We start from the raw sequence: 27,766 nt of genomic DNA, 5'->3' as shown, positions 1-27,766 counted from the left end.
GGGGGCACGCCGCTCACTCCACGCCACTTATTGTCACCCTGCCCGTCTGTTTCCCTGCAGCCATTCATGACTGCATAATGTTCGCTTCAAATGGAAGCCTGAAAGTTGCCCAGAGTTCATGTCTGTCAAAGAACAAAGGCAAAATGACATTAAGAGTCTATCAAGGTCAAGACTGGTAGTGGGGGTGTGGGGGTGGGGGGGGCAGACCTCAACTGAAGACTCTTAATAGGAGGAGTGCACCAGTGTGGGGCCGCTCTCGGGAGGGTGCACCTCTCCAGAACATGATCCTCTGGAATGTTTACATTCACAAATGCTTCGTCTTTTTAAACAGTCCCTCAGTTTGACAGATGTTTTTCACTGTTCACCTGCTGCTGCGTCGCTGTTTCCATGAAAACGAGAGTGCTGCTCGTCAGGTGTTGTCGGAAGAGGACGAGCCAGTGAGCAAATCTCAGTGGAGGCCAAGCTGAGCTTTGTTGCACATGTTGGGAGGAGTCGGGTAATTGGTGCACACATGGCACTGGGGCTAATCAGGGGCTGCAAAAAGCCAAGCAATTAGAACGGGGGGGTGGGGGTCGAGGAGAGCGTTCTGCTCTGTGGCACAGTCACAGGCGTGAGTCAGGTGGGAAACAGGGCAGCAGCACTGTCTTCCCCCTTCCATTTCCATTTCCTCACTGCTGAGGTTTCTGTGGATTTCTGTGCTTTTCCATTGTTCAGCCTTCCATCAGTCCACAACAGCTTGGCGCTCCTTTCCTTCCTCCAAAAACCTACTCTGTGTCGGAAAATCTAAAATTATTCCAACATGTAACCGGGCAACAAAAACTCCCACGAAGAAATCCCAAACACACGCGTTGAGAGAGGTCAGGAAACGTTGCTATTTGTGACAAATATTGTAGTAAAAATAATAATGAGGAAATAAACGCTGTTGGAAGAGGAAGAAAGGTTTTTGTTTTATTTTTAATACACTTCTGTACACTAAACACGCACTGAAATGTGCATTTGTGGAGCTTAAGCAAAAAAAATTTTAAAAAGTGACCTTGTTATAAGTTGTGCCTGCACCAAAGGAGAGAAAGAAAAATTTGGAAAAAGTAGTTTTCAACTGCAGCGAGAAAAATACCAACGGCCACCAGGGGGAGCTCCGCCACTGACCACCGGCCAGTTAATTGGGGGGAGGAGGGGGCGTCTGTCCCATCCTACAAACGGGGAGGCAGAAGAGGCGGGGAGTGTGAATAGATGGGACCCACTGTGGCTGGAGTGCGGGAGACACGGCTTCACAGTCCCGGACAATGAAATCCGAGCTCCGATGAAATCTGCAGAATTGCGGTTTTATTCATCTTCAGCGTGTGAATGTGGCACCTTTGAGGGACGGGGGTGAATCCGCGACCGGTGATGAGCGGCTCGGCACGCAGACAATAAAAGTGGAGGCAGAGCACAACAAAAGACAGAAGGTGGGAAATGGAACAGTTCTGTTCGTTTAATTTCTAACAGTTTAAAATGTCCGTTGTTGCTATTACTTTGTTGTTTTTGTTGTTCTGTTTTTTTTGTTTTTTTTAACAATCATTATTATCGTTATCCTGGTTGTGAGGGCAGACTTTGCTGGTGTTCCAACTGCTGCATTTATGGACTCCATTAACTTAAAACTTGAATGGACACAGGTGAGCAGAGGTTATTTGTGCTGACTGAATGTCAGCTGGCAGTTGTTGACATGTCAACATGGGCGCTTGTTTTGTCGTCACTGGGTCGGTTCACACGCGCCGATGGGAACCTGCAGGTCCGTGAGGCGACACTGAAACGAGGACTCACACACCTCCGTACGACTCCAGGTTACCTCTCCAGTTTCTGCTGGGGCCCCGTCGCCAGCTGATGGGCTCTCCTCTGTCTGAGCATCCTGTTTCCTGCACAAAACAAACAATGGGGAGCCCCGCACACGACATCCTGTACGCTTCTGGTGTGATGGAGGGTTGCTTTCAAAAGAAAATACACTCACACACACACACACACACACACACACCACACAGGTTTTCATACAGACATGCAAAAATGTGTGATTCTAGCAGACAACGGGTCCGGCCTGAGGAAACCCAGGAATATAAACTGTGGGAGTGATGCAGAACAAAGGCCGGGGAGGGTTTTGCATCCATGTGCAACACGTGCTTCTCTCTCCGACACACAAAGTGCAGATGCAGCGCTGCTTTGTGTGGGCTGCACAGTCTGGGACGTTCAGCTGCTTTCAACGAGGTCAGCGCTTCCGATTCAATAAAGCTATTAACCGCCACAGAATATTCCGACGCCGCTCTGTGGCGCCGCACCGGTGTCCGGTCACAACCAAGTCGTGCACCCCGCACGATCAGTGGGACCAGGGCTGGTGTCGGGCATCAGCAGCCATTAGTTAAAGTCATGTGATGTTACAAGTTTTCACACTTCAGCACTTATTGTAGGAAAGAAGTTCCACCTTGGCTGGTTCTTACAACTGGTCAGAATCAGCCCGTGTGTGTGTGTGTGTGTGTGTGTGTGGTGTGTGTGTGTGTCAGAGGTCTTCATGTTTGTGACGGCCAGAAACAACCACATCAAGACGCACGTTGTGTATCGGTGTTGCAGAGTGTGTAAACAGGCTTAAGGCTGATCATTGATTCATGTCAGGGCAGTGGGGCTGTTTTCTAAGTGGTGTTAGTGGGGCAACAGTAATCTAGGGGCTTAGCGGAGGAAATCAATTCTGGGGGGCGTTTGCGTTGTGTTTGGGGTGTGACGGCCATCTGTGTGCCACCCTAACGTCTGTAAACACGCTGAACGCTCCGAATCTTTTCCTCGTTGGCTCTGGCCCATCTCAGCGTGTTTCCTCCTTCCGTGTTTGCTTCGTCCCGTCAGACAGGACGTCCTTGGAAAAACAGTCTGCTCCTCGTGCAGAACACAGAAACGGTCGCGCCTGTCAACATTTACGGGGGCTCTCCAGCAGAACCGCCCGGTTCCGTGGGTTTTAAGAAATGAAACCTTGTCGAGCTTTGATTGAGGTTCCTTGTTTGAAAATACTGTATGTTTGGAACTTGTGTTTTTTATTTCTCTGCGGAAAAAGGCAGAATGAGCCCTGAAGTCTGGCCCTGAGCGCTCCCTTAACCCCCCCTCACCCCCCCGGGGGGCCGGTTCCCAGATCATATAGATGAAAAAGATTACATTAAAACACAATCTGTTTAGGGACAAACACTCCCCGGTTTCCGATGTTGAAAGCTGCTTATGAATTATTTAAAGAGCGGACACATGGATGGGTTTATAGGTAACTACTCATGAGTGGCAGTGGTTATTGACCCCTTGGAAAAGCCCCCGGGGGGGAAGGGGAGGGGGCAATGAGAGGTGCAACCAGCTCTAACTCACAGTTTTGGAATTCAATGTAATTTACTGTCAACACATGTGTACATTACGGCAGTGATCACTGGGGTGATAGATACGTGCACGCCTACGTGCATGGCTGCGGGTGTTTTTATGGTGGTTTGAGTATCTGGAACCAGATCCCAGCAGCGCAGCACCTGACTCCAGGTGGGATCAGTGGGAGGAAACCCTGAACTCAACGGACGTGCTCAGTGCAAAATATCGCTCTTTTGTTTATTCTCCTCCTCCTCCTCCTCCTCCTCTTCCTCCTCCTCCTCCTCCTGTAATTGCTGTGAGGCTGAGAAAATGAAAATAAGAGCAAGGAAGCACCTTTTCCTTCTCTGTGCTGCTGTTATCTTGCCTGGAGAAGGTTTGGGGAAAGGCAGGAGGAGAGTTGGGGGATGTTTTCTCTATAATGATGCATCCATCCACTTCTGTGCATTTCTTCCTATTTTCCTCATAAAGGCACAATGGTGGGGGTGTTGTGGGATGTTTAAAAGCCTGAGAGGAAATGACCAGAATTAGACTTTAAGCTTAAGGCAAAAAAAAAAAGGAAAGGCGTGGATGGATGGAACCTGAGCAGCTATTATTATGCTCTCATTCACAGGGAGGTGCATGGTGCCGAGCCTGGAAAAATCAACCATACACACCAAGGATGCATGCCCCAAAGCTTCAGATTCACAGAAATCGATAGTGTGTGTGAGCTCAAAGCCCCATGTGAGTGTTTCACACATTTAGTGCCATAGGGGGGAATAGGAGGAATAAGGAAAGCACCCTGGAGACCTCTGTGAATATGTTATTCAGGCTAGATGAATCTCAAAGCGCCCTCAGTGTAATTTCCTGTGGAGTTTAGATTCCAGATTTGCCCTTTTCTTCCTACCACACTGAGTTAATTTGGAGTTGTGCTGTCAGTAGATTTAAATGCTGGAGCAAACGTTGAAGCGATGCCTCTATTATTGATACGGTGTAATGTGAACCAGGCCTTTGTTTATTAATGCCTGAAAAGTGACCCCCCCCCCCCCCTCACACACACATCCACCGTGGGTTAGAAAGAAAGAAGCCCCTCCCCAGTGGAACATCTCCCTCAGCCCTTTAGACTGTCGCAGGTTTATTAATGTGCATCTTTGCACCTTTTCTCAAGCAGCACTGTAGAATATTGTGTGTCAGATACTTGCAGGTCAGGTCAGGACAGTGTTTCGGTGATACCGTGTGATGAAACGTGATACGGAGGCGTTGTTGCTGTTGTAACAGGTGTCAGCAGCTCGTTCCAATGTTCTGGAGGCACATTAAGGCTCGCCTGCACGGACAAGGATATTTTATACGTTCCGTATTTGGGATCGTGCTGCGAAAAGCTGGAGCATCACAGCCCACGACCAAAACAACGACTGTTTTTGTTATTGGGAAACTCGTCTGGTCGCTTGTTCCTCTTCTATTTGCATAGCAAGGCAGAGCGAGGCCTTTTCCATCTGCAGTGTAGCAGCTGTTTCATGCTGTAGTAACAGTAAATTCAGGAATTAGACGCTTCAGCTGCAGCAGCTTTCACAACAGATGCCCTGTTTTGAGGCTCTTTGCTCAAACTCATGTCAGAGTTGATCTGTGACTGGCTTCAGTGTAGTTTTCTGGTTTTTTGTACGTGTCAGTTGTTTTACGCACAGACCAGGTCGTGTATTATAGCTAAAACCAAGATCTGATTATGCATAATTGGATTAAAGGCAATCAATTCTGTTTCAGTGACTCGGAAAATTTTAGCAAACCCAAAGTTATGTTGTTGAGAGGTCTGTTTTCTAGCGTTGGAATGCAATGCCGCTGCAATCTTTATTTTTTTAGAGCATTATTTTTGACATAAAATGGTATTTTCTAACTCTGCTGGCAACTGCTCCTTTTTTTCTTGACTTGAGCCTTAAAGTTGATGGATAAGGGAGGTGGCAAAAACCAGACAGTTACTGAGCATCCTTAGACTTCCACAGCTGGAATTACAAAGTATTTTATTGTAGCCGATATTGTCAATTCTGATTTTTAAACCCCTATAACGATTTAACCCCTCCACCTCTTGACAGCCCCCTCACCCTCTCATGACCTCTCCCCTCCTCATCGTCATATTTTGGCATTAGCTTTGTTTCATATAGATGCCTGCTGATTTCTCCATTCACACTTTCCATCTCTTCTTTATGACATCGGCGCCTCTCGACAAAGGCCCTTTATGCTCCCAACAAATATGTGGGTAAATCTGGGGACCTGCAGTCCCTCAGGGCAGAAATGATGGCTGCTGGGTAACTGAGGTCTCTGCCCTCCACACGCTTCAACCTTCATGACCTTCTCCTCTTTACAGCATCTGGCTTATGCACGCACATGATTTGTCACGGCCTCTGGCCTCAGCTGAACCCCTGGGCTCTGGCCCATACAGCAAGAGGACCTGGGCCAAAATCCCCCGACCCAGCCACCCAGTCAGTAGGTGGTTGGTATCTGCCTGATGCAGCGCTCCCCCCGGCCCTCTCCTCTCTCTCTGCCTTCTTTTCTTTTTCTACCCCCCTGCCTGAACACACAAAGCTCGGCTTGACTGAACTGGCAAAATGCTGAAAAGGCTTTTCAATGCCTCCATTCATTTACCAAATACAGTCATATCACATGGTGCTAATTGGATGTAATTAAGGTGTCTTGTGGTTTCTTAAACAGATGCAGCGACGGTTTCTGTAATTATGAATATTAGCAGTCTCTCATTTACTGACAAAGGCGTCAGATTGGAAATGCTGGAATTTACATGGATGCGTTTTAAACGCGTTTCTCCCTTTTGGGCTAATTTTAGGTATAAAAGCGGTATTTTACCAAAGCCCTGCAGCATAAAACTCCATTTTAAAAAGCAAAGTGTGCACAGTGCACCGCCAAGCACGTCTTCCTTTCATGTTTTAAGAACTAAATCTGGTGAAATATGATCAAGATTCCTGACAGCTGTTCCCAACTGCTGAACACCACATTTTCATGACAATCGGGATGCAGCCAGGCTCATGTATGACTGGATCTGTGTGTGTGTGTGTGTGTGTGTGTGTGTGTGTGTGTGTCAGACCACTGCACAGATCGTCTACTCTTCAACATGTCAGCTGTAGTCTCAGTATGTGGCACAGTCTGTCAGCTGTAGGCCCGTGTGGGTGACAGCTGTCTGCCTGCTCAGGCTCTGTGTGTTCAGTCAAGGGTCTCTCCCCTTTTAGATAATTAATCTACCACTTACTGCTGAAGATAATTGCCATCCATGTTGAAGTGAGCCTGGGGAAAGGGGACTGTCATGGTGCCAGCAGCCCCGTTACCCCTGTCATGGCCCTGTCTTGTATTCTCAAAAGATTTAACCCAGTTAATAACAAACTTCTGGGACTGGAAAAGCAGCTGAACTGCACCAGCATGTGTCTCTTTGTTCTTTTTCAACTTTAATTTCAGGCGACGCAAGTAAATGCTGCTTTTATACTTTTATTTTTCTTCTGGCAAAACGGGTGTGGTTGTCTCAGAGATAATAGGAAAGAGCTCCAGACAGCTTGATCCCCACACATTTTCCAAAGCCTCAGAGAGTGAAGACCCCGCTTTTGTCTGCCGAGGTGAAGGCAGTCCGTTTCGCCATCTGCTGGTTCCATCCAAGTATTGCAGCGTGAACGTTACCCTGCTGACTGGGTCAGGGATTGATTCCGCTCTGCCGGGGGGGGGAGCAATAACGCACAGCACGATGAGGACGATGTCAAACCAGAGTGGCACCGCAAAGGTCAGCCACCGCGAGAGGTGTTGCTGACGTCTGTAGCAGGCAGCAGACGTTAGTTCCCTTTAATTTGGCTTTCAGTCGAGGTTTAAAGTTGATTCATTTTAAATATTTGGCCATTAAGCCACCAAAGTGATGTTAAACCAGAAGGCTTTATCATCACAGAGCTTTGATTTCTTCCTTTCTTTGGGATGTAAACACCCTGCCTACAGCTACACCCTCCTGAAACCCCATTATACTGCCTGGGATTATGCACCGCCTGCAGCCATTTGGTGTGCGTGCATGCGTGCGTGCGTGCACGTGTGTATGTGTGTGCATGCACGCCTGCTCAAAACTAATGACTTTTGACAGAATGGCCCATACAACATGTTAGAGGCTTGTGTTAAGTCACTCATTATTGTTGGTTCCAAGTGAAGCATGTGACCGTGCTGATCATGGATGATGGTGTCAGCATCATCTGGATCACAGCACATTGTTCTTACAGCCATGTGTGAAATCAGCAGCGTGTGTCCTCCACACGTCAGGGTGTCCTGTCTGCACATCTGTCCATGTTTACCATGGTTATGCTGTTAGTGGCTTCACAATGAGTCCATGATGAATGAATCCTGCCCTCTGGTAACAAAGCATTCCAGGTCATGCACTGGATTATACCCCCAGAGTATAATCCTCTTACATTTTCGCACTCAAGGAACAGTTTACATGGCAGGACTTCGATAATATTGTTTTATGATTATTGCACACATTTGCTGAGTCAGTGTTGAAATTACTTCATCTCCAAACCTGAGGCTACAAACCAGAAAAACCAAGCGATTTACTGAGAGGAAAGAGGCCCGGTGTTTATTATGAAATTGCAGGACATTAGTTGAAAGTAAAAGAAATGGAAATTTTCCCTCATCATCGTCACAGCTCCACATCTGAATGGTGGAGCTGACACTTTAATCGGGGTGGAGGGAATTATGAACCGTTTAGCTTCAGGCTTTTTTACTAAAAACAGAATTTTCCCTTTTCAGCATGCCAACACCCGGTAGCACACATCAGAATCAACAACAGAAGAGATTTGCTCAGGCTTAAGATGAAGGATTTCAAGGGAAAACCCAAGCTGATGTCAATTCTTATGTAAGAAAAGACAACAAACAAGGAAAAAAAGGTTTATGCAGACACGTCCTTCCGGCACATAGGTTTGTTTTTTTTTACAGTCATCTAATTTAATTAATTTCTTTTTTATTATTCATTAAAAGCTGTAGAGAGACTGAAAACTCCTTATTCATTACTTTTAAGTGAGCCCAGATTTGTGTTTTGAGCTGAGCTACTTTAATAAGAGAACTATTAGCCAACATGCTGCCACTGTCTGATATCCTGTCGGATCCTGGGAGGCGATTTTGTGTTGTGACTTCTCCAAAAACTGAAATGTTTTCTTTTAATGGCGATATTCAGGGGAGTATCAGAGGTTTTTCTGTCTAAGCATTGTAAGCTGCAGCCTGTAGTAACTGATGCAGGATGTGATGGTTCTGACCATCCTGTTGGAGGACATGACACCGCTGTCGCTGTGCACAGGGAAATTCTTGGAAACGGGGGGTCACACAGCAGACAGCGTGATGTTCCAGATGTTGTGCATCACAGCAAAGGACGTCTCATCTCTTCTTTCTCTTCTCCGGTGCTTTTCTCTCCGTCACATCTTCCAGGACGCACCAGCTATTATTTCTTGCAGAGTGAAATGGGTGGAGATGTCTGCTCAGGAAATAGCTCCCACATCCCAGACAAAGTGACCATTCCCTCACCCACGTTCAGACAATGAAACGTAAAAGTTGAAAGAAGCATAATTTGGAGATCACAGTTTGGGTTTTTTTAAAAAAAACATGTTTTCTGTTATTTTCCTCTGAGTCACTGCGGAAATGTTCAGGTTAGTCTGCATTTATGATGTTTATATGTTTATTTCCGTATGTGGAGATGGAGCCTGTGCAGCTGAGCCTTTATGGTGCTGCCCTGCCCTCCTCTCAACTCATGAGGCAGTGATTTGGATCAGAACCAACCCTAAGACATGCTGTCCAGGCTTTGCTCCAGCCTCTCCAGCGCACCGACTCTCACTAACATTACATCAGCTAGGGGCACACAGTCCTCTGTGTGTGCGCGTGTTTGTGTGTATGTGCTGTGGGTGTGTAGATGCTCTTTGTTGCTGTCTAAAAAAAAAAATCCTAAGTCTTCTCCTCTGAAACCGCGTGGTGTCACCATTAGAAGCAACTGTCTGTCGGCCAGAGCAGGCAGTTAGCCATGGCGGTGCGCCTCTTACGGGGAATGGAAGATGTGGTGGCTTCGGGCAGCCAGCTCGTCTGGACCCTGGCACATCAGACCTTCAGGAGGTGGTACAATCGTGGGCTGACACCATGCAGACGCTTTTTGGAAGCGTGGTTTGGGATTGGAAAATGCTACCAGGTACGAGCGCTTATTAAGCCGCATCAGCATGAATTCTCCCAGTGAGAAAACGAGTTTAAATTCAGAGGTTCCAGGTTAGTTCAGAAGGTTTGGGTGTTTTTGTCATCTTCTTTCTTTGATTTTGCTTTTATATTTGTACATCCAACTCATTAGCTGATAATCCCCAGAGTGAAAATAGAACATTGATTATCTGTGTGAGTGTGAGGAGACACAGGTCAGCTGATGGTTCTCTTTAATGAGGGTCTCTCCCTGCCAGCACATATGGCCCTCATTACAAAGCAGCGCGACCGACTGTTTGATCTCACAGTCTGGCTGCGGCGTCACACCTGAATTCTGTGTGTGTGTGTGTGTGGGAATGCTAGTGTGTGGTATTTGTTTCAGCTTGAATGTCTCCAGGTTCCTACGGTTTAGGACACAGTATTTGAAGAAAAACTAATTAAGATGAAAAGATCCCACCTGCCTTCCCTTTGTATGCCTGATTGTACCTTTTCGTGGCTGCCAGCTTGTTCATCCCTGATTTGTGCAGAAGAAGCAGCAACTTTCATCTCTTATGAAACAGCTGCACAACAACTGTCTTTTCCTCCTGGTGTTGTGCTCTCGGAGCTTCTGGGTGGGAGCAGCTTCAGGAGGTCAGTGGGACAGAGGGTCATGTGAAGAGAGCAACCGTCACAGCCTTCACCCATAATGAAAGGGCTCCTGGAGGATGACCTCCCCGACCCAGTCGTGACCTTCCTTTTTGAATCATCTGGACTTTGCATTGAAGTCCAGCTCTTCCCTCCGGCACTTTGTTAATGCAGTACTGCGTGTCCATGTAAGGTGTTTAAAATATCAAACTTGAAGTGTGATTTCATGAAGTTTGAGAACGCTGAGCCGAAACATTTTCTCCAAGGAAAAAAAACCCAAATTACAGTGTTTTTATATTGTAAATGAAAGCCTTTGTTCCTGATCTCCAAGATTAGCTGCCTTTGTCCTGCAACAGTGAGCCATTGTTGGCGCTGCTGTTTTGTCCCAAACAACTACAACGATGTCTGCAAGGGTTATTACAGCGATTACTCTCAATTAGTTTGTTGATCTCTTTTAATTTTGCTAATAAGCCATCATTTGTTTGCTTTTACTCTGATCATTAAAGAATGTTTGCCCTAATGAGGGCCCAAAATATCCAAACATGTGAATGCTGACATTAGATACGACTTTCTGGTTAACATTAAAGCTATCAATAAAAGGTTACCGCCAATTATAAATTATATAAAGGTTAATTCCAGACATGTTGCGCAAATTAATTCATCATTGCCAAAAGAGGGCGCCATAGTTGCTGAGCAGCTGAACCCAACACTTCTGAGTGCAGCACAGTCTCAGCCTTTAAACAGTAAAAACGGGGTTTTTTAATAATCACAGTGGGACTTTTGGTTTTCTTTCTCTGTAACAGGAAAATTTAGGATTTCGGCAGATATTTGGAAGCAGTAGGATGTAGGAAGAGACAATAGCCCGTGTGGAACCAGTCTCTTCTTATTTGTGATTCACTTTCCTCTGGGTTTCCCCCCTTCAAATGGGGAAGGTGGTCTCCTGATGACTTTGATGCGATAACCTGTGGGTCCCACATGGGCTCTGGCTGAAAGGCTCCTCTTTCCTATTCATTCTGCACAAAAGCCAACGTGACATCAAGATGAGTCAGTGTTCAGCAAAGACAAATAGCTGCAGTCACCGTACCCCCGGGCAACATCCACAGAAGCACATCCTTCAGTTTACACAGAGGAGGAGTTCTGCAGCATTGTCTTACAGGAATTGTCATGTTTCATGATATTATCTTTCCTCCTGCAGATGACCGAGGGCCGCCAGTTCCAGGTTAATCTCCTGGATGGCAGGAAGCTGGAGCTGCTGGTTCAGGTACTGGGTAGCATTTGCTGGCTTCTTATTCCCTGAAATAGGCTTTAACCAAAAAATAAGGATTTAATTTAAGTAACTTAATATTTCTTTATCCAGCCAAAGCTGTTGTCACGTGATCTGTTGGATTTGGTGGCCTCTCATTTTATCCTGAAGGAGAAAGAATACTTTGGTCTGTGTTTCACAGATGACATGTAAGTATTTTTTTAAGAAAATCATGTCATTGATGTAGTTGTATGCATTTATGTATTAACGCTTTCATGAATTAAACTTTGCAGTTGAATGATCAAAGAAAGACAACAAAATTGAATTGATTTTAACATATAATTTATTCTTGTTCAGTGGCCAAAATAACTGGCTCCAGTTGGATCGTAAAGTCCTCGATCATGACTTCTCCAAGGCTTCTGGGCCTTTAGAGCTCAATTTCCTAGTAAGGTAAGGTCTCAGGGACAAAAATACTGCCAGTATGGTAAATTAATAAATTAATAAATATCAAGAACGTGGTGTATTGGGACCTTCAAGGGTGCCATGACTTACCAAGACCAGCAGGTGGCAGTGTGTGAATGCAGTTTAAATTATCGATACTGTGACGTTGACTATATATTTTTGTACAGGTTTTATATCGACAAGTTCACTTTTCTGAAAGAAACCACAACAGTGGAGCTGTTCTTCCTGAATGCCAAATCTTTAGTGTACAAAGTAAGTGTGTCTATTTTCATGTGTTCTATCTATTTAAGACCTGGCTTCTATGTCTTTAAACTTTTATGTTGCTGTTTTTATGGCCTGTAATATAATTTATGGCACAGTTTTGTGATTTTACTTTTAAGAATTATCAAGGTACGAAGTTAAGTATCATAAAAGGCTTGCATTATTACTTTTACTGTATACAAAACATAGTTTACTGTCACAAATACTACGGTAGCCGAGAAGTCGAATTGAAAGAATCGCATTATGTGCACGTGAACGCAGCATGTGACCCAGCGTCGTAGTCTTTTCGCGGGGGAGAGCAGTCTGGTCACCATGGGAGACGGAGACTGTTGAACCTGCTTTTGGAACGTACCATTTCATTCAAGGGGAAGTGGTCACAGATAGCACCATTAAGCGGCTTCTCTTCCCTTTAGTGTTTGTGTAAACTCTTAAACTTAGTTACATAATAGATATACATATGATAAAAACTATAATACCGCCTTACATCCAGTTGATGGCTACTTTTTTCAAACATGAGACAGTGGTTCAATCCGTAACGGTGGGACCGAGGTACGGGACGGGAAGATTTTCTCTCAAGTCAAGTGTCGGACAAGCTCCGCTTTGTGTGTGTTTGTTTTCAAAAATGTTCATTTGACCGCCCATTTTCGTCCTTCACATCAGGAGACCATCGAAGTGGAGAGTGAGAATGTTTTCAAGTTAGCAGCCTTCGCATTGCAGGTAAGAAAATGTGCTCTCTGGTTTGAATCCTCAGAGCAAATGTTAATGAAGAGAAGGTCCGCAAAACATTAACTTCGTGATTATGCTGCAGCTTATTGCTGATTGCACTTTGTTTATTTATTTTCCAGGAGTCCAAAGGAGATTATATCAGGTAAGAAAAAAAAATATACGTATTTTTTCACTGTTCGATCGTGTAACACAAAGTTTTGCTCTTTTGTTTTTTATTGCATACACAAAATGCAGATCCCGAAGTCAGCATAGTTAGATTTTACATGTCACATTTCATTTAACAAATAAAGACTTGTATAGTAAGTTGTTGTTTTTGTTGATCCTCTCCTGGTTAATAATTGCTGTGATTTAGTTCCTGTGGTGGAGTTCCTATTTCCTTACTGTCAATAATCAGAACCATCTTACTGTTTAGCAGGCAGCTGTAAATGTAGATTGCAGCTTCAGAAAATTTGTTGTTTCATTAAAAAAACACTAAGATTGCTGCAGCTTTTGGTTAATGACACTTGTTCTGACAGCCCAGGGTGTGCAGAGATGTGGATTTTATGTACATTACTTGCTTACTGATATATGTTGGGGGTGGGGAGACCTGTTTTCATAGTGGGCTGTGTTGTCTGACCTGCTGATTGTGGATGTTGATTTTTGAAAGCTGCAGACCTGAAAGGTTTGGCTGTATTCATCAACGTGTGCGTCTGAGTGACTGAACAGGCTGAAGCTGCTCGACCTGTGTGCTGTCCCAGTGCTTTGCCTCTATAGGCCCCCCTGTCCATTATGTGAAGACAAAGATTTGTGCACAGTATGGAGTTGCCTGTGTGTGTTTGCGCGCGCGTGTGTGTGTGTGGGAGGTGCTGGATGATGACAGGAGCCATGTCGAAATGCTATCTTGCAAAAAAGTAAAGGGTCAGAAGAACGTGTCCTGTAACTGTCTCTCTTTTTTGACTGGATAAAGTTAACTCCCAGAAGTTTTACATTCCTTAAATACAGTATATTAATTTGCACAGTTGCATGTGTTTTGCAACTTTATGCAAACACTCATGAACAGATTTGCCTGAAATATCTACCTGAGGTTAGTCTTGCAACAACTTGGAATCTGTTGATTTGACTGCCTTCAGCCACAGTGAAAACATAATACTTTACATTTAAAAAATGACATTTTATCTCTTCCACCGAATGCTCATTTATCAGATGTCCCATAAACTGATTTATTCATTTGTGGGGGATGAAAGTTCAGGTTGCGGCTTAACTGTAGTTTCCTGCCAGCATCTCTGATTTAAAAGTCCTTTGCCCTGGAGAACACTCTGAACTCAGCCGGTGTGGGTGTAGGGATGGGCTATATTCTGTCCTGCCTCTGAAAGCACAATAAAACAAGAGCTGCCAGCAAATCTGGGACAATCAGTGAGGATGGGAGTGTGCACGGATCAGATTATCTTCTTTTTATTTGCAAAAAGGACTACTTGTTCTATTTTGGGTGTATCCTATACTTATAAACTGTTTTCTTCTTTGCGGCTTTAGTGAGGCATGTAGGAAACTGTGAAACACTCCACACCTGGGCAGTATGCTCCCGTGGGGGTGTCTGCCGTTGTTCCGTAGCAGCATTTGTCATTCCCGTCTGCTCAGCTTTATCTTAATTTCTTTGAAAAAACAGGCCTGGCAAATCCTTTCATAAGCTGTAATACCAATGGGTCTCCTCTTCATCGTATCACTTAAGGGTCCTGGACTAGTGAGATTAGCTGTGGAGGAGTTAGGCAGACCTCCGCCTCCTGCAGCCCACTCCCTTAAGAAGGATGAGCCGGACCCACTGTCCAACTGTAGACAAGTTGGCTTCCAGAAGCCTCAAAAATGTGTGCTTGTGTGAACAAACCTCCTGCTTTGTGTGCTGCTCGCGCACATCAGGTCATGAACAATACATTTACCTGGTCGCACACCCTGAAGCTTTCAGCCCTCAGGTTTTTGCAGGTGTAGCCTGTAGTTAGTGGTTCATTCCCAGCAACAGGCTCTTTCATTGAGCTCCCTCCCCAATGTGTCAGTCCTGTGGAATAGCTGACACACGGATATTATCCCTCCCACACTGGGTCGGCTGGGCTGGGCTGTTACGACTGGAAGAATTGCCCCCGTGCTGTAAATTGTGGTGAGATAACCCAAGACAGTAATGGATTCCAGATTGCTGACGAAGCAGAACGGCTGCACAGTAGATCACTCCGAAATGCCATGCCTGGGTTCCTATAAAATATATGCCATCGAGCACAAGGTGAAGTGCCATGGCAGCAAAAACCAGTCGAGCTGAGAGCTGCAGGGAAAAGTGGTTGGAGTGTTCCTGTAGAGGCTCACTCTTGCTGTTTGAGTTCAAAAGCAGCTTCAAATTACTGGATCATTATCCGTCTGTCCTGCTGCGTCAGCTGTGGTTAATTTCATTATTATTTATAGATTCGTGTTCATTAAAGCCAGCGGAGGTAAAACAGCCCAGCGCTGTTGTTGTTACAGATGGTGATACGTACTGTAAGCATGTTTTGACCTACACAGTTGGGATTCTGTCTCAGAGGTCACCCACTGCTCTCAGACAGCACAGAGGCTCGTATAGCACTTTTCATCACCGCGAGAAGCTGCCAAGTGCTTGTGAATGGCTTTTGTTTGGGTCTCTGTCGGATGGCCTGTTAGGCCTGAGCCTGTTCTGTCCAGCAGAGGCTGTAGACTCACGACGGTGACATGACTCACGGTTCACTATCACGGACCTTGACGGCACCAAAATACCACAGTGTGTTTGTACAGATAACACGGCCACATTGTTTTTCTTTCTCTTGTCAGCGGGCTACACGTTTGCTTTTCTATATTTTGGGATGTTTGGACAGTGTGTTACAGGCCAGGGCGTGTGCTTCTATGAATTAAGTCTGGAAAAACTTTAAAGTTGAGCCTTGGCACGCAGAATTACTCTTTATAGGCAGGAAAGATGACATACTACCCTGACACTGCATCTCTTCTAAAGGTTTCCTGGTGAGTTATTGCTCTTCTGCCTTGAGATGGAACTGAAACCACACGTTCAAAGCACTTAACAAAAGGCCTTCACACATTTTGGGATTTTTTTTAGACATCTATTTATTTATTCCACTCTACAGAATAGTCTGAACCCTCAAATATTGACTAAGTGTTTCAGTGAATGAGGGGTAATCAAACCGCTCTGTTGCCCTGTGAAGCACCGGTTTCTCTAAAACAAACAGTTGTCCCGGTTTTTAATGTCCAAATCTTTCCTTTCAGTAATGAGAACGCCAGGTCTGATCTGAAGCTGCTCCCTGTTCTGCCCACCAGAGTACTGAGGGAGCACCCATCTCTCAATTATTGGTAAGTTATGTGCTGCAGGTTCTGGTAGTAAACCATTAAAAGTTCCGAGGTTCAGGGTCAGTGTGAGGGGATCCCAGCTTTCTGAGCTCCAGCCTTTGCCTCCACATTAACCTCAAGTGATTCATCTGTGAAATCACCCTTGGCAGTAACAGCTGATTATCCAAAATATTCATTTATCCAAGAAAGCAATTCAAGGTAGGAAAAGGACTGCTGACCAGTCTGTTTTTGTTTAGTTTTTTTCCATTTTTCACTAATTGGTTGAGAAATTACGGCTTGATTTGTGGTGATTATGATGATTATGTTTGCCTGTTACCTAGGAAAGCACATGGACGTGCTCGTCACTGTCTAAAGCATCACTGTGTCAGCTGTTTCTGCTCTTAGGCTCCAGCTGCTTCATCTGGCTGCCCGGTCATCAGAATGAAATGATATATTTTAGTAGAGCACATGTACATATCTCTCCCTGTCATTTTCTGTCTGTTACACCACACTACGACTACAGTTTCCCTGCTATAAATAATGAATGATTACAGTGAGGAATTATGAGAAGCATCAGACTGGTCACCATGGATGAAACCAGCAGGCCAAACTGTATTTTCTGCTTGGAAAGGCAGAATGTTTATCCCCAAATAATGGTCTGAGTGGGTTACTCTTCAGGGATTATTCATTTAATCTGTTATCTACCATTTGTGTTTGCAGTGAGGATAAGGTAATTGAGCATTACAGGAAACTGAAGGGGCTGACCAGAGGAGAAGCTATTGTGCAGTGAGTAAAAATGCATCCATTTGTGTGTATTCCTCGTGCACTAGTGCCTGTGCTGGTGGTTGCATGTTACAGTAATTAGCCCTGACCCTTATAGACCCTTATAGACCCTTATAGTCTTCAGTCTTATTGGCTTTCATTGAGTTAACGTGTGTAAGAGCGTTTTAAATCGCACAACTCTGGCTGATGTCGATTCATTTCTGTTAACCTCTTCTTCTTTCTTTTAAGGTATCTCACCTTGGTGGAGTCCCTGCCCACATATGGAGTCCATTATTATCCAGTGAAGGTAACAGGAAGCTTAACCATTAAAGCAGCTGCTGTCAACATGCTGTCTTCATCCCTCCCATGTCTAATAATGTTGTTTTATTGCATCTTGCCTAAATCTCTGAATTTGCACTTTTTAAACTATGCAGCACATGTCTTTTATTATCAGAACAAACAGGACTGTAGTCTGGCTGCATGGAGAACAGAAACTGTCTCGCTATTTCTTATAAGTGAAGATCAGAACAATGTGACTTACAGTCACTTTAACAGCTTTTAAACAGCCCCCCTGTTTTCTAGTTTTAATTGAATCCACAAACTTTTCCTGCCAAATATTGTTAATTTAAGGTGACTGTGAAGATCAAACAGGGTCTCAGTCAGTCTTGCAGACATCTTAATGAGTCTAATGGGGTAATTGCTTTCTTTTTTTGACCTCCTACCATTAAAGCCTCTAATGAGTGGTTCTGTGTTGTGGGTGTGTGCTTGTGTGTGTGCTTTCATGCAGGATAAGCAAGAAATACCGTGGTGGCTGGGGGTCAGCTACAAAGGCATTGGCCAGTATGACTTGCAGGACAAACTAAAGCCAAGAAAGGTGAGTTTAAATGTGTTTTCTATCTTGTGTATAATCCTTTTTATGCATGATATATTATCTGTTTTGGTTTTCACATGTAGTCACATTTAATGATTAAATGAGAAATGTGTGAAAGGTTTCCGTTCTTGAGGAAATGTGTACTACTACGCTACTAAAAAACTCCGTTTACTGAAACACGGCTTTCATTGCTGTCTCGTGAACTGGTTAATGATCAAACCTCAGTGTCAAGTTGTAATCAAAACCCTGGTTCCCATGCCAAACACAAAGACAAACTGGGGAAAACTGTACTGTGTGGACTCTGGAGTCAAGGTTTGTGTGTACGGACAAACACTGTACAGTATTCAGAACGGGACAAAGTTGTGAACCGAGGTTCCCTAGCTTTAATTGGCAAAACACCTAAACTCTGAAAATATTGGAAATTTGTGTAGGAATGCTGTGCAAGTCTGTCATTTGTGCTTGGGACTAACCTTTATTTAGAAGCAGTTAATATTCTTTCTAACTTCTTTTGATTTCTTCATTCTAACAAGTGTCGTTTTAAAACAAGAATGTGTTGACGGAGAAGGGCGTGCTGGTACACTGATTCATTAACGGGGTATCGGTTAAGGTGCACGGCTCTGCAGACAGCACTCTGCTGGCAAAGCGGGTGGATTTGGGAAAGGAGACAAATGTTGGGGTGGAGAGGGAGATGGAGGGGTTAAACTCCCTCTCTTTCCCTTTACACTATAAAAATGATCCTGACACTGCAGCTCAAGTGTTTCAGGTTTAGAAAAAAGCTGCTGTTACTGACGTGAAGGCAAAGGTCCGAGCAGGGAAAACACTATATTGGCTGAATATTGACCGGGTTTCCTGCCTTAGCTCACACCAGTGGATTCAGCCCAGCTCTTCCCTTTAGCACTTTGTTCAGCCCCCATCAGCAAGGCGCATTAATTATGATAATCTGTGTCTGCACTGAAAAGGGAGACAGTTGTTCAAACAAAGGAACAATTATCAATGTAAAAGGAAGAGATTTAATGACAGAACTTCCATAATGACCAAGGTTTTCTAACCAAAACCAAGGCTCATGTTGTCCATTGGTTGCATTCCCCGACACCTTTAAACCCTAGGACTGGAGTTGACTTAATTAATTAAGAGTGGTTCCTGGGAGAAGCTCCTCTGGTGAAATATCTGCACGTGTGGCTTGTGTTTTCCAAGCAAGCAATTGGACACTCGCTCTTGTTGGTTCATGTATATGATGAACCAGCTGAACCAAATTAAGTCCTGAGTTTATCTCCACTGACAGTGTTTGTCTTGGAGTAACAGTAACCTGTGGCAGAGACAGAAGAAATCTTCTTCCCCGTCCTTTTTGTTAAGGTTCCCCCATTAAAATTCAAAAACGTGAAAGCGCTCCCTGTTTTTTAAATCGCACATGTCGATGGGAGGTTTCTTGTTGCCGGCCAACCAGAGCTGGTATGTGAAACATTATGAGGAGGGTTGGGCATATCTTTTTCTGTAGAGCTGTGATATGAGTCAGGGCTCTTGACTCATATTCATCCACATACAAGTCTGAGGAATCTGGAGATTGTGGGTTTGGCCTGTGGCACGTGCATGTTTGAATGGTATAGTTTAAAAATAAGGACATTTTGTAGAAATATGTAGCCATCTTGCTTGACTTGTTGGTCCATTAGTTGCAATAATTCTGAACAAGATTTGTCACAGTTTCAGTAGTGGCTTCACCAGCACTCACAGAAAATCCTCTTTCTTTTGGAGTTTTTGTCGCGGGAGCATCACCTCAGTGAAAGTTTGCCACAGCCTTTGTTATCTATGCTGATCAGTTGTAAATGGTGCCCAATGATGTGACAAGGGGGTGTTAAATGACTTGTTGCTCCTTCCATAATGAAATAAGTCTCGCTGTTATCATGAACCTCACAGGCTGGCTGACCATGGTTAGGACAAGTGTAATCATGCTCCCAATAACTGACCAGGAATCAGACACTCTGCTGGATGTTACCTGATGCTGTGAGGTGTCATATTACTTGACAGGTATTTATAAAGTATAGCACGTTGGTCTGGCAGCGTTCTCTGCCAGAGCTAAAGATTCTCTTCAAATGATTAACCTATTGGATTCCTGGCATGTTTTCCTGGGGTGTGTGAGGAGGTGAGTGCAGATTTGCCCTCCATGCGCTGTATACAGATATAAAAGCAGTGAGTTTCCCAGGACGGCTCTTTTAACCGGAACAACCTCACGCCACACAGACTTGTGTGCAACCTGCTCGTCAGGTCTGACTCAAAGGGAAGTTAGTTGTGGGAGCGAGCATCTTGGAGGCTTTGGGAGGTAACTGACGTCACAGGAGGGGTGGTTAAAAGGGCGTGGCCAGTTCAGATGAAACTCTTGCAACACCTAGTAGTGCACTTCAGACAGAAAAGGGTATCGTTCGAGGAAGCTGTAGCACTGAGGGACGCTCAGAGTCAAAGGCTTCGATACAACAGCAGGAGAACTCAACAAAGTTCTGATAAGAGATAGAAAACACTTTAAGGTGAGTCTGTTTGTTATGTCTATACACGGCCTGTTCTGAGGCCTTTTAATGCTGTCAGAGGGGTTTTAGTGTTTGAATTAGTCCTAATGCTCCTCTAAGTACTCACAAGGTGGGGTGACACCTGATTCCTGTCGTCTAGACTGTATTCTGTCGCATTCGGAGAGTCGGAGCTGCCCTACTTCAGAAAGTTTTAGTTTTGTTGTTTTTCCGGTCTGCCAACATTGTTCATTTTATTGATTTGCAGTTTGGATTAATATTGGCTGCCGTCTTCAGACAGTTCTGAACATTTCCCTTAGTGTTGTGCAGCGTGGTTTTCTCTTTCCTGAAGTGAGTGCCGTGAAGAGCAGGTGACAGGAGATCTGTTGAGAGAGTCCAGTATCAGTGGAGCAGCTGTTCTGACGCAGGGCAGCAGCATGTAAGGAGAAGCTGTCCTGCTGTCTGGCACAGTTCCTCCCTGTGCACGTTCCAAAGCTTTATGATTGCTTCTGTCAGGAAAAACATGCATCCAACTGGTTGGGGTCTCAGGTCACTTTGGTAGCTTCTCTCCAGTCATGCTAGAAACCCAAATAAATAGAATCTTCTGAAGATACCGGTGCTAATGGTTGCGTTTTTCATAGCACAACTATAGCTGTACATCCTACATTGTTTTGTGTGTTTAGTAATGTGTAATGTTTGCTCTCTCCATTTCCAGTTGTTTCAGTGGAAGCAGTTGGAGAATTTATATTTCCGCGAGAAGAAATTTTCTGTAGAAGTGAACGACCCACACAGGTCAGAGAAGGGAAACACCTTCATCTATCTTAACTGATCCTAATAGCTCCTTTCTCTGTTTTTAAAGTGTTCCCAGTAGTTCTTATCTGGCACCTTGCACAGTGAAGGGCATCTGCAGCCAATGGCCCATTTATGGCACCATGGTAGCTGTAACCTCTGTGTGAAAACAATTGTTTTCCTGCTGTTCAGAGCCAGCTTGTTATTCTGTGGCTGTTAAAAGAGCTGCTGCTCACAGGCTTTAGTGAGGCGCTTCCTGGCCACATACGTTAGAGATGTGTTGCTCATCTGTTCACAACATATCAATTAACAAAAGAAAAGATGTTATGAAATTTAGCACATTTGCTTCAAGTAAACATTGTGTGAATAGGGTTGGAGGAGAGCTGAGTGTTTTTTATTACCCCCTACAGGAAAACAGTCACCAAGCGGACTTTTGGGCAGACCAGTCTGGTTATTTATACCTGGTATGCCAGCCACACTCTGATTAAAACCATCTGGGTGATGGCCATCAGTCAGCACCAGTTCTACCTGGACATGAAGCAAAGCAAAGTGAGCATCTCGCATCTCCTCACTTGTTCACATTGTTTTTTATTTCAAGTGTGTGACTAAAGTGTCAGTAATGATTTAAGGGGTTTTGGCAAAAAATATTACTCTTAAGAGTTATAGATGTTGGATGTAGATGACTGCAATTTCCAGGGGTTAAAAAAGTAATTGACCAGTTAACAGATGAGCTGGTTATGGCCAGTTATGGAGAAAATGCCATTATTAATGTAAAAACCAGCCACTAGCACTAAAACAGGAAACCCACATCTTCAGACATCAATTCAGCAAATTCTGAGGTGCAAAAACTAAAGTATGAAAGACCCACAAGCTCCCCACACTGTCACACAGCATCTATCGCTGTTCCTTTTTCTCACATACGGCTTAAAGTAAACTGTAGTGTCACATGTTCATCTGTTTCTATGCCTCTGAGAATTTATTATTATATTATATTTCTGCAGCCACAGTCTCCACTGCTATTCACACACTGTCATGTGCATCTATGTGCGTGTGTTAATGAGGGATAAGCAAGGTCTAATATTTCTGTTGGATTTTATCAGCGGTGTGTGATTCACCCTTCGAGCTAATGAATGTCCGCGGTTGGATGAGATTATTCAGCCGCCGTCTTCCTCGAAGGCAGATGTGATGTCAGTGTTCCTCCGAGAATAGGCCTTGCTGATTGATGAGAGAGCTCATCATGCAGATGGAGCCACAGCTATTTCCCGTCCCCGTTTCTCTCTTCTAATCTTCATTTTTCTCCACCTGCAGTCAAAGATGACGACAGCAAGGAGTACAGGCGACATCGCCATGGACCTCACAGAAATCTGCCACCCACAGATCACCAAATTATCTGGTAGTGAAAGCAAAAACCATCTTATCATGGCCAGCAACGGGAGTCTTATCTCAGCTGGTAAGCAGAGGGTTACTCAGCCCTCAGTGATGTCTGTTTCACGTCAGGTTGTGAATGATTTGTTGCTATATTGAAATTGTTATTCCAGGTTCTGCTGACTCTGAAGTTAGCGAGGACCAGAAGAAAGAGAAGGTGGCTGAATTGAAAAAAAAGGAAAAAGACCTTCAAGAAAAACTGGCAAAGAAGCTTGAAGAACTGAAGAAGATCTGTTTGAGAGAGGCTGTGAGTTTTACAGTCATTCCGCTGTTTGTCAGCGATATTAGCCGCTCAGTTAGCTAACTCGTAGTTGTTTTTATTTGCAGGAACTCACTGGACAATTGCCGAAAGAGTATCCACTTGCTGCAGGAGAGAAGGCTCCACATGTGCGCCGCCGTGTTGGGACGGCCTTCAAGCTGGATGACCTTTTCCCCTATGATGAGGTTGTTACAGCTGTTAAGATATACTTGTATCCATTATGGAATTTAGTTCTCAGTTGTTTTTCCAGCCTCACATTTGCTTTTTTCACTGTTTGAGAAGATCTGGCAGCATTTTCTAACCATTGTTTATATGTGCTACGTGTCTACGCGTAGGACCCATATCTGAGGAATCTGGAGAGCAGATTTGCCTTGCAGCAGAAAATAGTGGAGGCAGCCCTTAAACTGTCCAGCGAAGGCGATATCGCCAAGACGGTGAAGAAAAAAAGGAAAAACAACTTTCTGGATGCGATGAGGAAGCTGGAAGAGATCGAAAAGGAGATCAATGCCTACCGGATAAAGAAGGGAAAGAAGCCCACCCAGAGGGCTTCACTTATAATAGCAGGTAGAGGAAGTGAAAACTCAAAGGCTTTAACAGTTGGTGGATGGGCGACCCTCCTAAAAACAGGCTTTATTTAAATATGTGTCTCTTCCATCATCAGATGATGTCAATCCTTCAGACCTCAGCTCTCTGTCTGACAGTCTCACCCTGGATGATGGTAAGTGCTCAACACTGCTCTTATTGTCGCTCGGCTCCTTCGCTTGTTTCATGCGTTTGGAGGATTTTAATCAAGCGATGTTTTTAATCTCCCAGAAGATGAGGTTTTCTCCCAGAGGCAGCGGTCCAGATCAGTTCAGTATTCCCCCAGACCGCACCATGCAGACACTCTGGATATCCACTACAACAAAGAAAGAACGTCCAACGATCAGCACGGAGACAGCAGGTAAACTGTTATTATATTAAAATCTTAATATCGGTGTGATGGTTGTTTGTGTCGGCACTTGAAGCGTGGAACTAGTATAGACCTGTAGACTTTATCCAGAGCTGCATTCCTGCCAGCCCTCTTCTCCTGCCTCTCCAACAATATTCTCTTATCAGCCCTACACACAAACTTTAAATATAGATGGAAAAGAACGTGTTGCTGCCTGTGACGGAGCAGACAATAAGTCCTGCTTGACAGGAGGAAAGGGTAAATAGAAAATGGAAATTTGGCTCAGGCTATAAAAGACAGGTTATAAATTGCCCTCAGTTTCAAAGATTTAAGTCGTCTTTGAACTTCTACTACTCGCTGTGGTACGAAAGAAGCATGAGTATTCACTTGTTCCCATATAAAGAGCAAGAATAGAGCCGTTAAATGGCATGTGAATTAAAATCCGATTTCATGTCAATGCATTAGATTGAATTATGGCAAAGTCCAGGATCCAGTCTACTACGGTCACCATGATGCCTTAGCGAGTCACGACAGCCCCTTAAAACTGGCTTCCAGACAGCCACGTGATGCCCGCAGCATGCCTCCCACCCCTCTCCTCACCCGCAGTGCCTTCAGCAGCACCCACCTGAGGTAAGACCCATCAAAGCGCTCTGCTCCATCAGCATCTCCAGATGTTTGTGGGCGTGATTGTGAAATAAAATTCCAACCCAACTGCGTCTCAACTCCAGGTGTGAGGATGCACCGCAACATTTCCGCCAGCGCAGCGGCAGCCTGGAGTCTCAGTCCCAGGTGGCGACCGAAGCAGAAGCTCGCGTGCCGACCTTGGTGTTCACCCCAGCCCAGCGCAGCAACAGTACCGAGGTTCTCGATGATGGCTCTTCCTACACGAGTCAGTCCAGCGTTGAGTACAGCGCTCCGGGGAACCACACCCACCGACGCAGGGCCCGTGGCCGCCACAGGAAAAACATGTACGCCAACACAGGCAGCATGCCCAACCTGGCCCAGGCAGACGCCCGCTGCTATGCCTACCAGCCTCGGGGACATCCAGCCACAACTGCCTACTATGTCACCGGCTATCCGGGCTACGCAGAACCAGACCCTTACTCAAATGGACTTTACATGTATGAGAACGAGATGGAGGGACACTACAACGTCAGCGCCTCCTACAACCCACCCCCAGCAGCGTATCGCCACCGTGACATGCACACTCACTATGGCAACGATGAAATGGACAGCATGACGCACAACCTCTACGCCACGTTGAGACCACCCAGGAACCGCCCGGTTCCCCGCAGCAACGAGCAGGTCAGCAAGAACATTCAGAAGGCCGCGGTGGCGGAACATTTAAGAGGCTGGTACCAGCGGAACACCGCGCACAAACAGGCAGCTTACAACTATGAGTACTACGACAGAGGTCCCCAGCAGTGCCTGGGCTACCAGACCATGCACGGCTACAGCAGGAACACCTCCTGCTCTTCAGGTTAGTCACTGGAATCTTGTGATAATGTTTGTTTTCACGCGTAGATGGATCGTTTGTTTACCATTGTATTTATCTCTTCTCCAGTGTCGTTAGCACCTTCCAGCGGTTCTTGGAGTCACGTGAATGGTGGTATGTTGGAGTATGACGTGCCCCCGCACGCACCGCAGTCCTACTCCTACAGTAAAGCCTCATACAGCCACTCCACCCACAGCAGGTGAGAGGGAAAAAAAACACCATCGTCTTATCCACTAAGCCACTTCCTGATCCTGCTTATCCCCAGAGCTAAGTGCTAGTGTTTAATTAGCTGGAATAAATGAATGGATACAAACAAAATAAGCTGCAATTTTCATCATTAACTTCTTAAACGAAAAGAGTAGGTGTGGGCTGGCGTGGTGAGGGGGAATATTTATAACAACTTGTTCATTGTTTTGAAATTGAAACACACTATTCATGTTCTGCTTGAAAGCCTCTTTGAGGACTAGGATTAGAGGATACGTGTAGCCAGTCGTCAGGTCTCCCTCAGAGGTTAAGTTTGCCCTTAACTGTCCAATCAGCCCTCCTTCCTTATTGATTTGGCATCTCCCAGCTTTCCAAGGGCTCCTGGCATTGTCCTGATGGCAAAGGGCTCTGTGTGTTGTTCCCTTCTAGTTGTTGCTATTCCACCTCCTGCTTGCCTTCCTCCTCCTTTCACTCCTCCTCCTCCTCTCCTGGTTGCGGGGTCAGACAGGTGACCTTGAGCCCTTCCCAGCCAGGCTCCTCCAGAGGGCACAGTTTCAGTAGAGTGTCCTTTTTGAAAGGTAGCACCTAGTAAGTAAACCAGTGCCAGAGCCTGTGTGTATGCTTGCACCGTGCCTCCGTATTATCCTCGCTGATATGATGAAGTGGCATTTTTGAAATGTTTGGCTGATCCGTCCGTGTCCTGTACGATCAGGTAACTGCATGGCTTCAAAAACACGCTTGCCCAGCTTTGACTTCTGGCTGGCATATCGCATTCTTGTGGTCACATATCTCGGCAGTGTGCATTCACTGCTTTTATTTTTTAGAATTTGCCTTCCTCTTGGCCTCCTGTCCATGTGCAACCATTCACCCTTGACCTTTGCCCCAGAAGGGCCCTAATCGAGGCCTATTCCACCGATCAGGTGAAGTTAAGCCCCTACCAGCCAGGAATGTAAAATCTGCCATCACGACGATGGCGACTGGTTATTTTCATCCAATCGTTCACAAAAACTCTCCAAATTCGATCCTGTTGATCACCGCTTGACTTCAGGGGGACAGTGCTTGAGTGCCAGAGGAGGCAAATGTGACGCCTGACTATTGTTGGATTTGAAGGCTACGTGTGCATAATGTCAGCGGGCGTCTGCTCTTATGCTGAGTGGGAATGTTTGAGCCTGGCTTTGTCCTGAGATGTTATGGCAGTTGAAGTTCGAGGTGTCCACACGTAGCTGTTATTTTCCTTCCCCTCTGTGCACCCCGAGGCTGCGTTTAGGCCGCCACCCCTCTGACGCGTCCTGTTCTTTTGTCTTTCTTACAGATCCTACGTAGATGTCAGCCAGATGGACCCAGTCTCGAACCACCAACTCGGCAGTAACCCAGACCCTCAAGACCAAATTTACTGGCACGAAAACTCAAAACCAGGAACAATTGTCTAGATGTTTCCTCCTGTTTTACACCTTGACCAGCTGTCATTGTGCCTTAAATGCACTTAACCTGTTGTGTGTACAAAGGGATCCAAAGAATGAAGGAATCTAACTACCATGGCTGAGCGTGTTAAAGAGGCTCACCTTTCTTAAATGCCTTTGCCAAACGGACCGTAACTCTAACCAGGCTCCCCCGGGAGCATCTGCATGTGTGGATTGCTGTTTTTGGTGATGGCACTTGTGCACTGGAACTACCTGGACCTGCTGTGGACTGTTTCGTGTAGAAAAAGGGAAGGTGGACTAAACCTCTGTGTTCAGAGAACGGCTCCTCAAAGGTAGTCACAATAAAACTGGGCCATCTCTAATAACACACCGATCCACAGTGAACACACACCAGCTCGCAGACGTGTGAGCACATGAAGTATGAAGGAATGGACGAATGAAGGACTAAAAGTGAGGCAACTGTGACAACTGTTGGCTAGTTTGGGTCAAGTTTGACCTCTTCTGTTGCTGCTCCAGTGCTTCCTGTTTGTCTTTTGCTTTGTATTCAATATTTTTCACATAGCAACACAGACTTTGAGTGTTAATAAGAGGTGCCAACTCTTGCTATCACTGCCGACTGCCCAGTCAGTCCCTACATTAAGATGGAAGGTTCCGTTTTGTGATTTGAGTGGAGTAACATGGTTATTTCATCCATGCTGGAAATCATGGACCGGTGCTCCCGACCTCTCCCGAGAGACCCAGACTGTATGTAAAGGTCGGTTTTGTAAATACACTGCTTTCGTTTTTTACTGGATTTTTTTTTATGTATTTGAAAAACATGTAATATATGGTAAATATTTTTTGTTAAGCTGGTTCTTAGTTGTTGTAAAATTGTTTCATTTGAATTAAAAAAAAAAGATCACATCAGATGATGAGAAATAGGCTTTTCAAACCTTATCGTTTTTAAATTCTCAGTTTGTTCTAAACTGAGTGA

General features: G+C 45.0%; 1 protein-coding gene across 4 annotated transcripts; it reads left to right on the top strand.

Moving 5' to 3' along the window:
• The first annotated feature begins 1,234 nt into the window (after positions 1-1,234).
• frmd4ba (FERM domain containing 4Ba) lies at positions 1,235-27,711 on the top strand. 4 transcript variants are annotated; one of them, XM_057030805.1, is made up of 24 exons: positions 1,235-1,445; positions 11,342-11,407; positions 11,504-11,598; positions 11,747-11,839; positions 12,019-12,103; positions 12,773-12,829; positions 12,958-12,980; positions 16,085-16,168; positions 16,865-16,930; positions 17,156-17,213; positions 17,694-17,780; positions 20,985-21,061; positions 21,469-21,607; positions 22,367-22,508; positions 22,597-22,730; positions 22,811-22,927; positions 23,078-23,306; positions 23,404-23,460; positions 23,556-23,685; positions 24,139-24,303; positions 24,402-25,153; positions 25,238-25,367; positions 25,802-25,960; positions 26,685-26,910. In XM_057030805.1, coding segments are annotated over exons 2-24 (2,946 nt in total). In that variant the 5' UTR covers positions 1,235-1,445; the 3' UTR covers positions 26,686-26,910. The 4 variants fall into 4 exon arrangements, with proteins under 4 accessions (XP_056886785.1, XP_056886782.1, XP_056886783.1 ...); XM_057030802.1 differs by lacking the exon at positions 1,235-1,445 and adding an exon at positions 9,316-9,523; XM_057030803.1 differs by lacking the exons at positions 1,235-1,445; positions 26,685-26,910 and adding an exon at positions 9,316-9,523 and having other exon boundaries at positions 25,802-25,961.
• Positions 27,712-27,766: the final 55 nt, after the last annotated feature.

Source organism: Takifugu flavidus, chromosome 4 (genome assembly GCF_003711565.1).
Source record: "Takifugu flavidus isolate HTHZ2018 chromosome 4, ASM371156v2, whole genome shotgun sequence".
In the NCBI taxonomy this organism is placed as follows: domain Eukaryota; kingdom Metazoa; phylum Chordata; class Actinopteri; order Tetraodontiformes; family Tetraodontidae; genus Takifugu; species Takifugu flavidus.
Note: the sequence above shows the minus strand (reverse complement) of the source record. Positions and strands in the feature narration are given on the sequence as shown.

What these genes read in the sequence shown, in the direction of transcription:
- frmd4ba (XM_057030802.1), top strand. Translation starts at nt 9,362, where the DNA reads ATGGCGGTGCGCCTCTTACGGGGAATGGAAGATGTGGTGGCTTCGGGC. An exon ending in ACCTTTTCCCCTATGATGAG is followed by an intron (nt 22,928 to 23,077) that starts GTTGTTACAGCT and finishes GTCTACGCGTAG; the next exon opens with GACCCATATCTGAGGAATCT. An exon ending in CAGTCTCACCCTGGATGATG is followed by an intron (nt 23,461 to 23,555) that starts GTAAGTGCTCAA and finishes TTAATCTCCCAG; the next exon opens with AAGATGAGGTTTTCTCCCAG.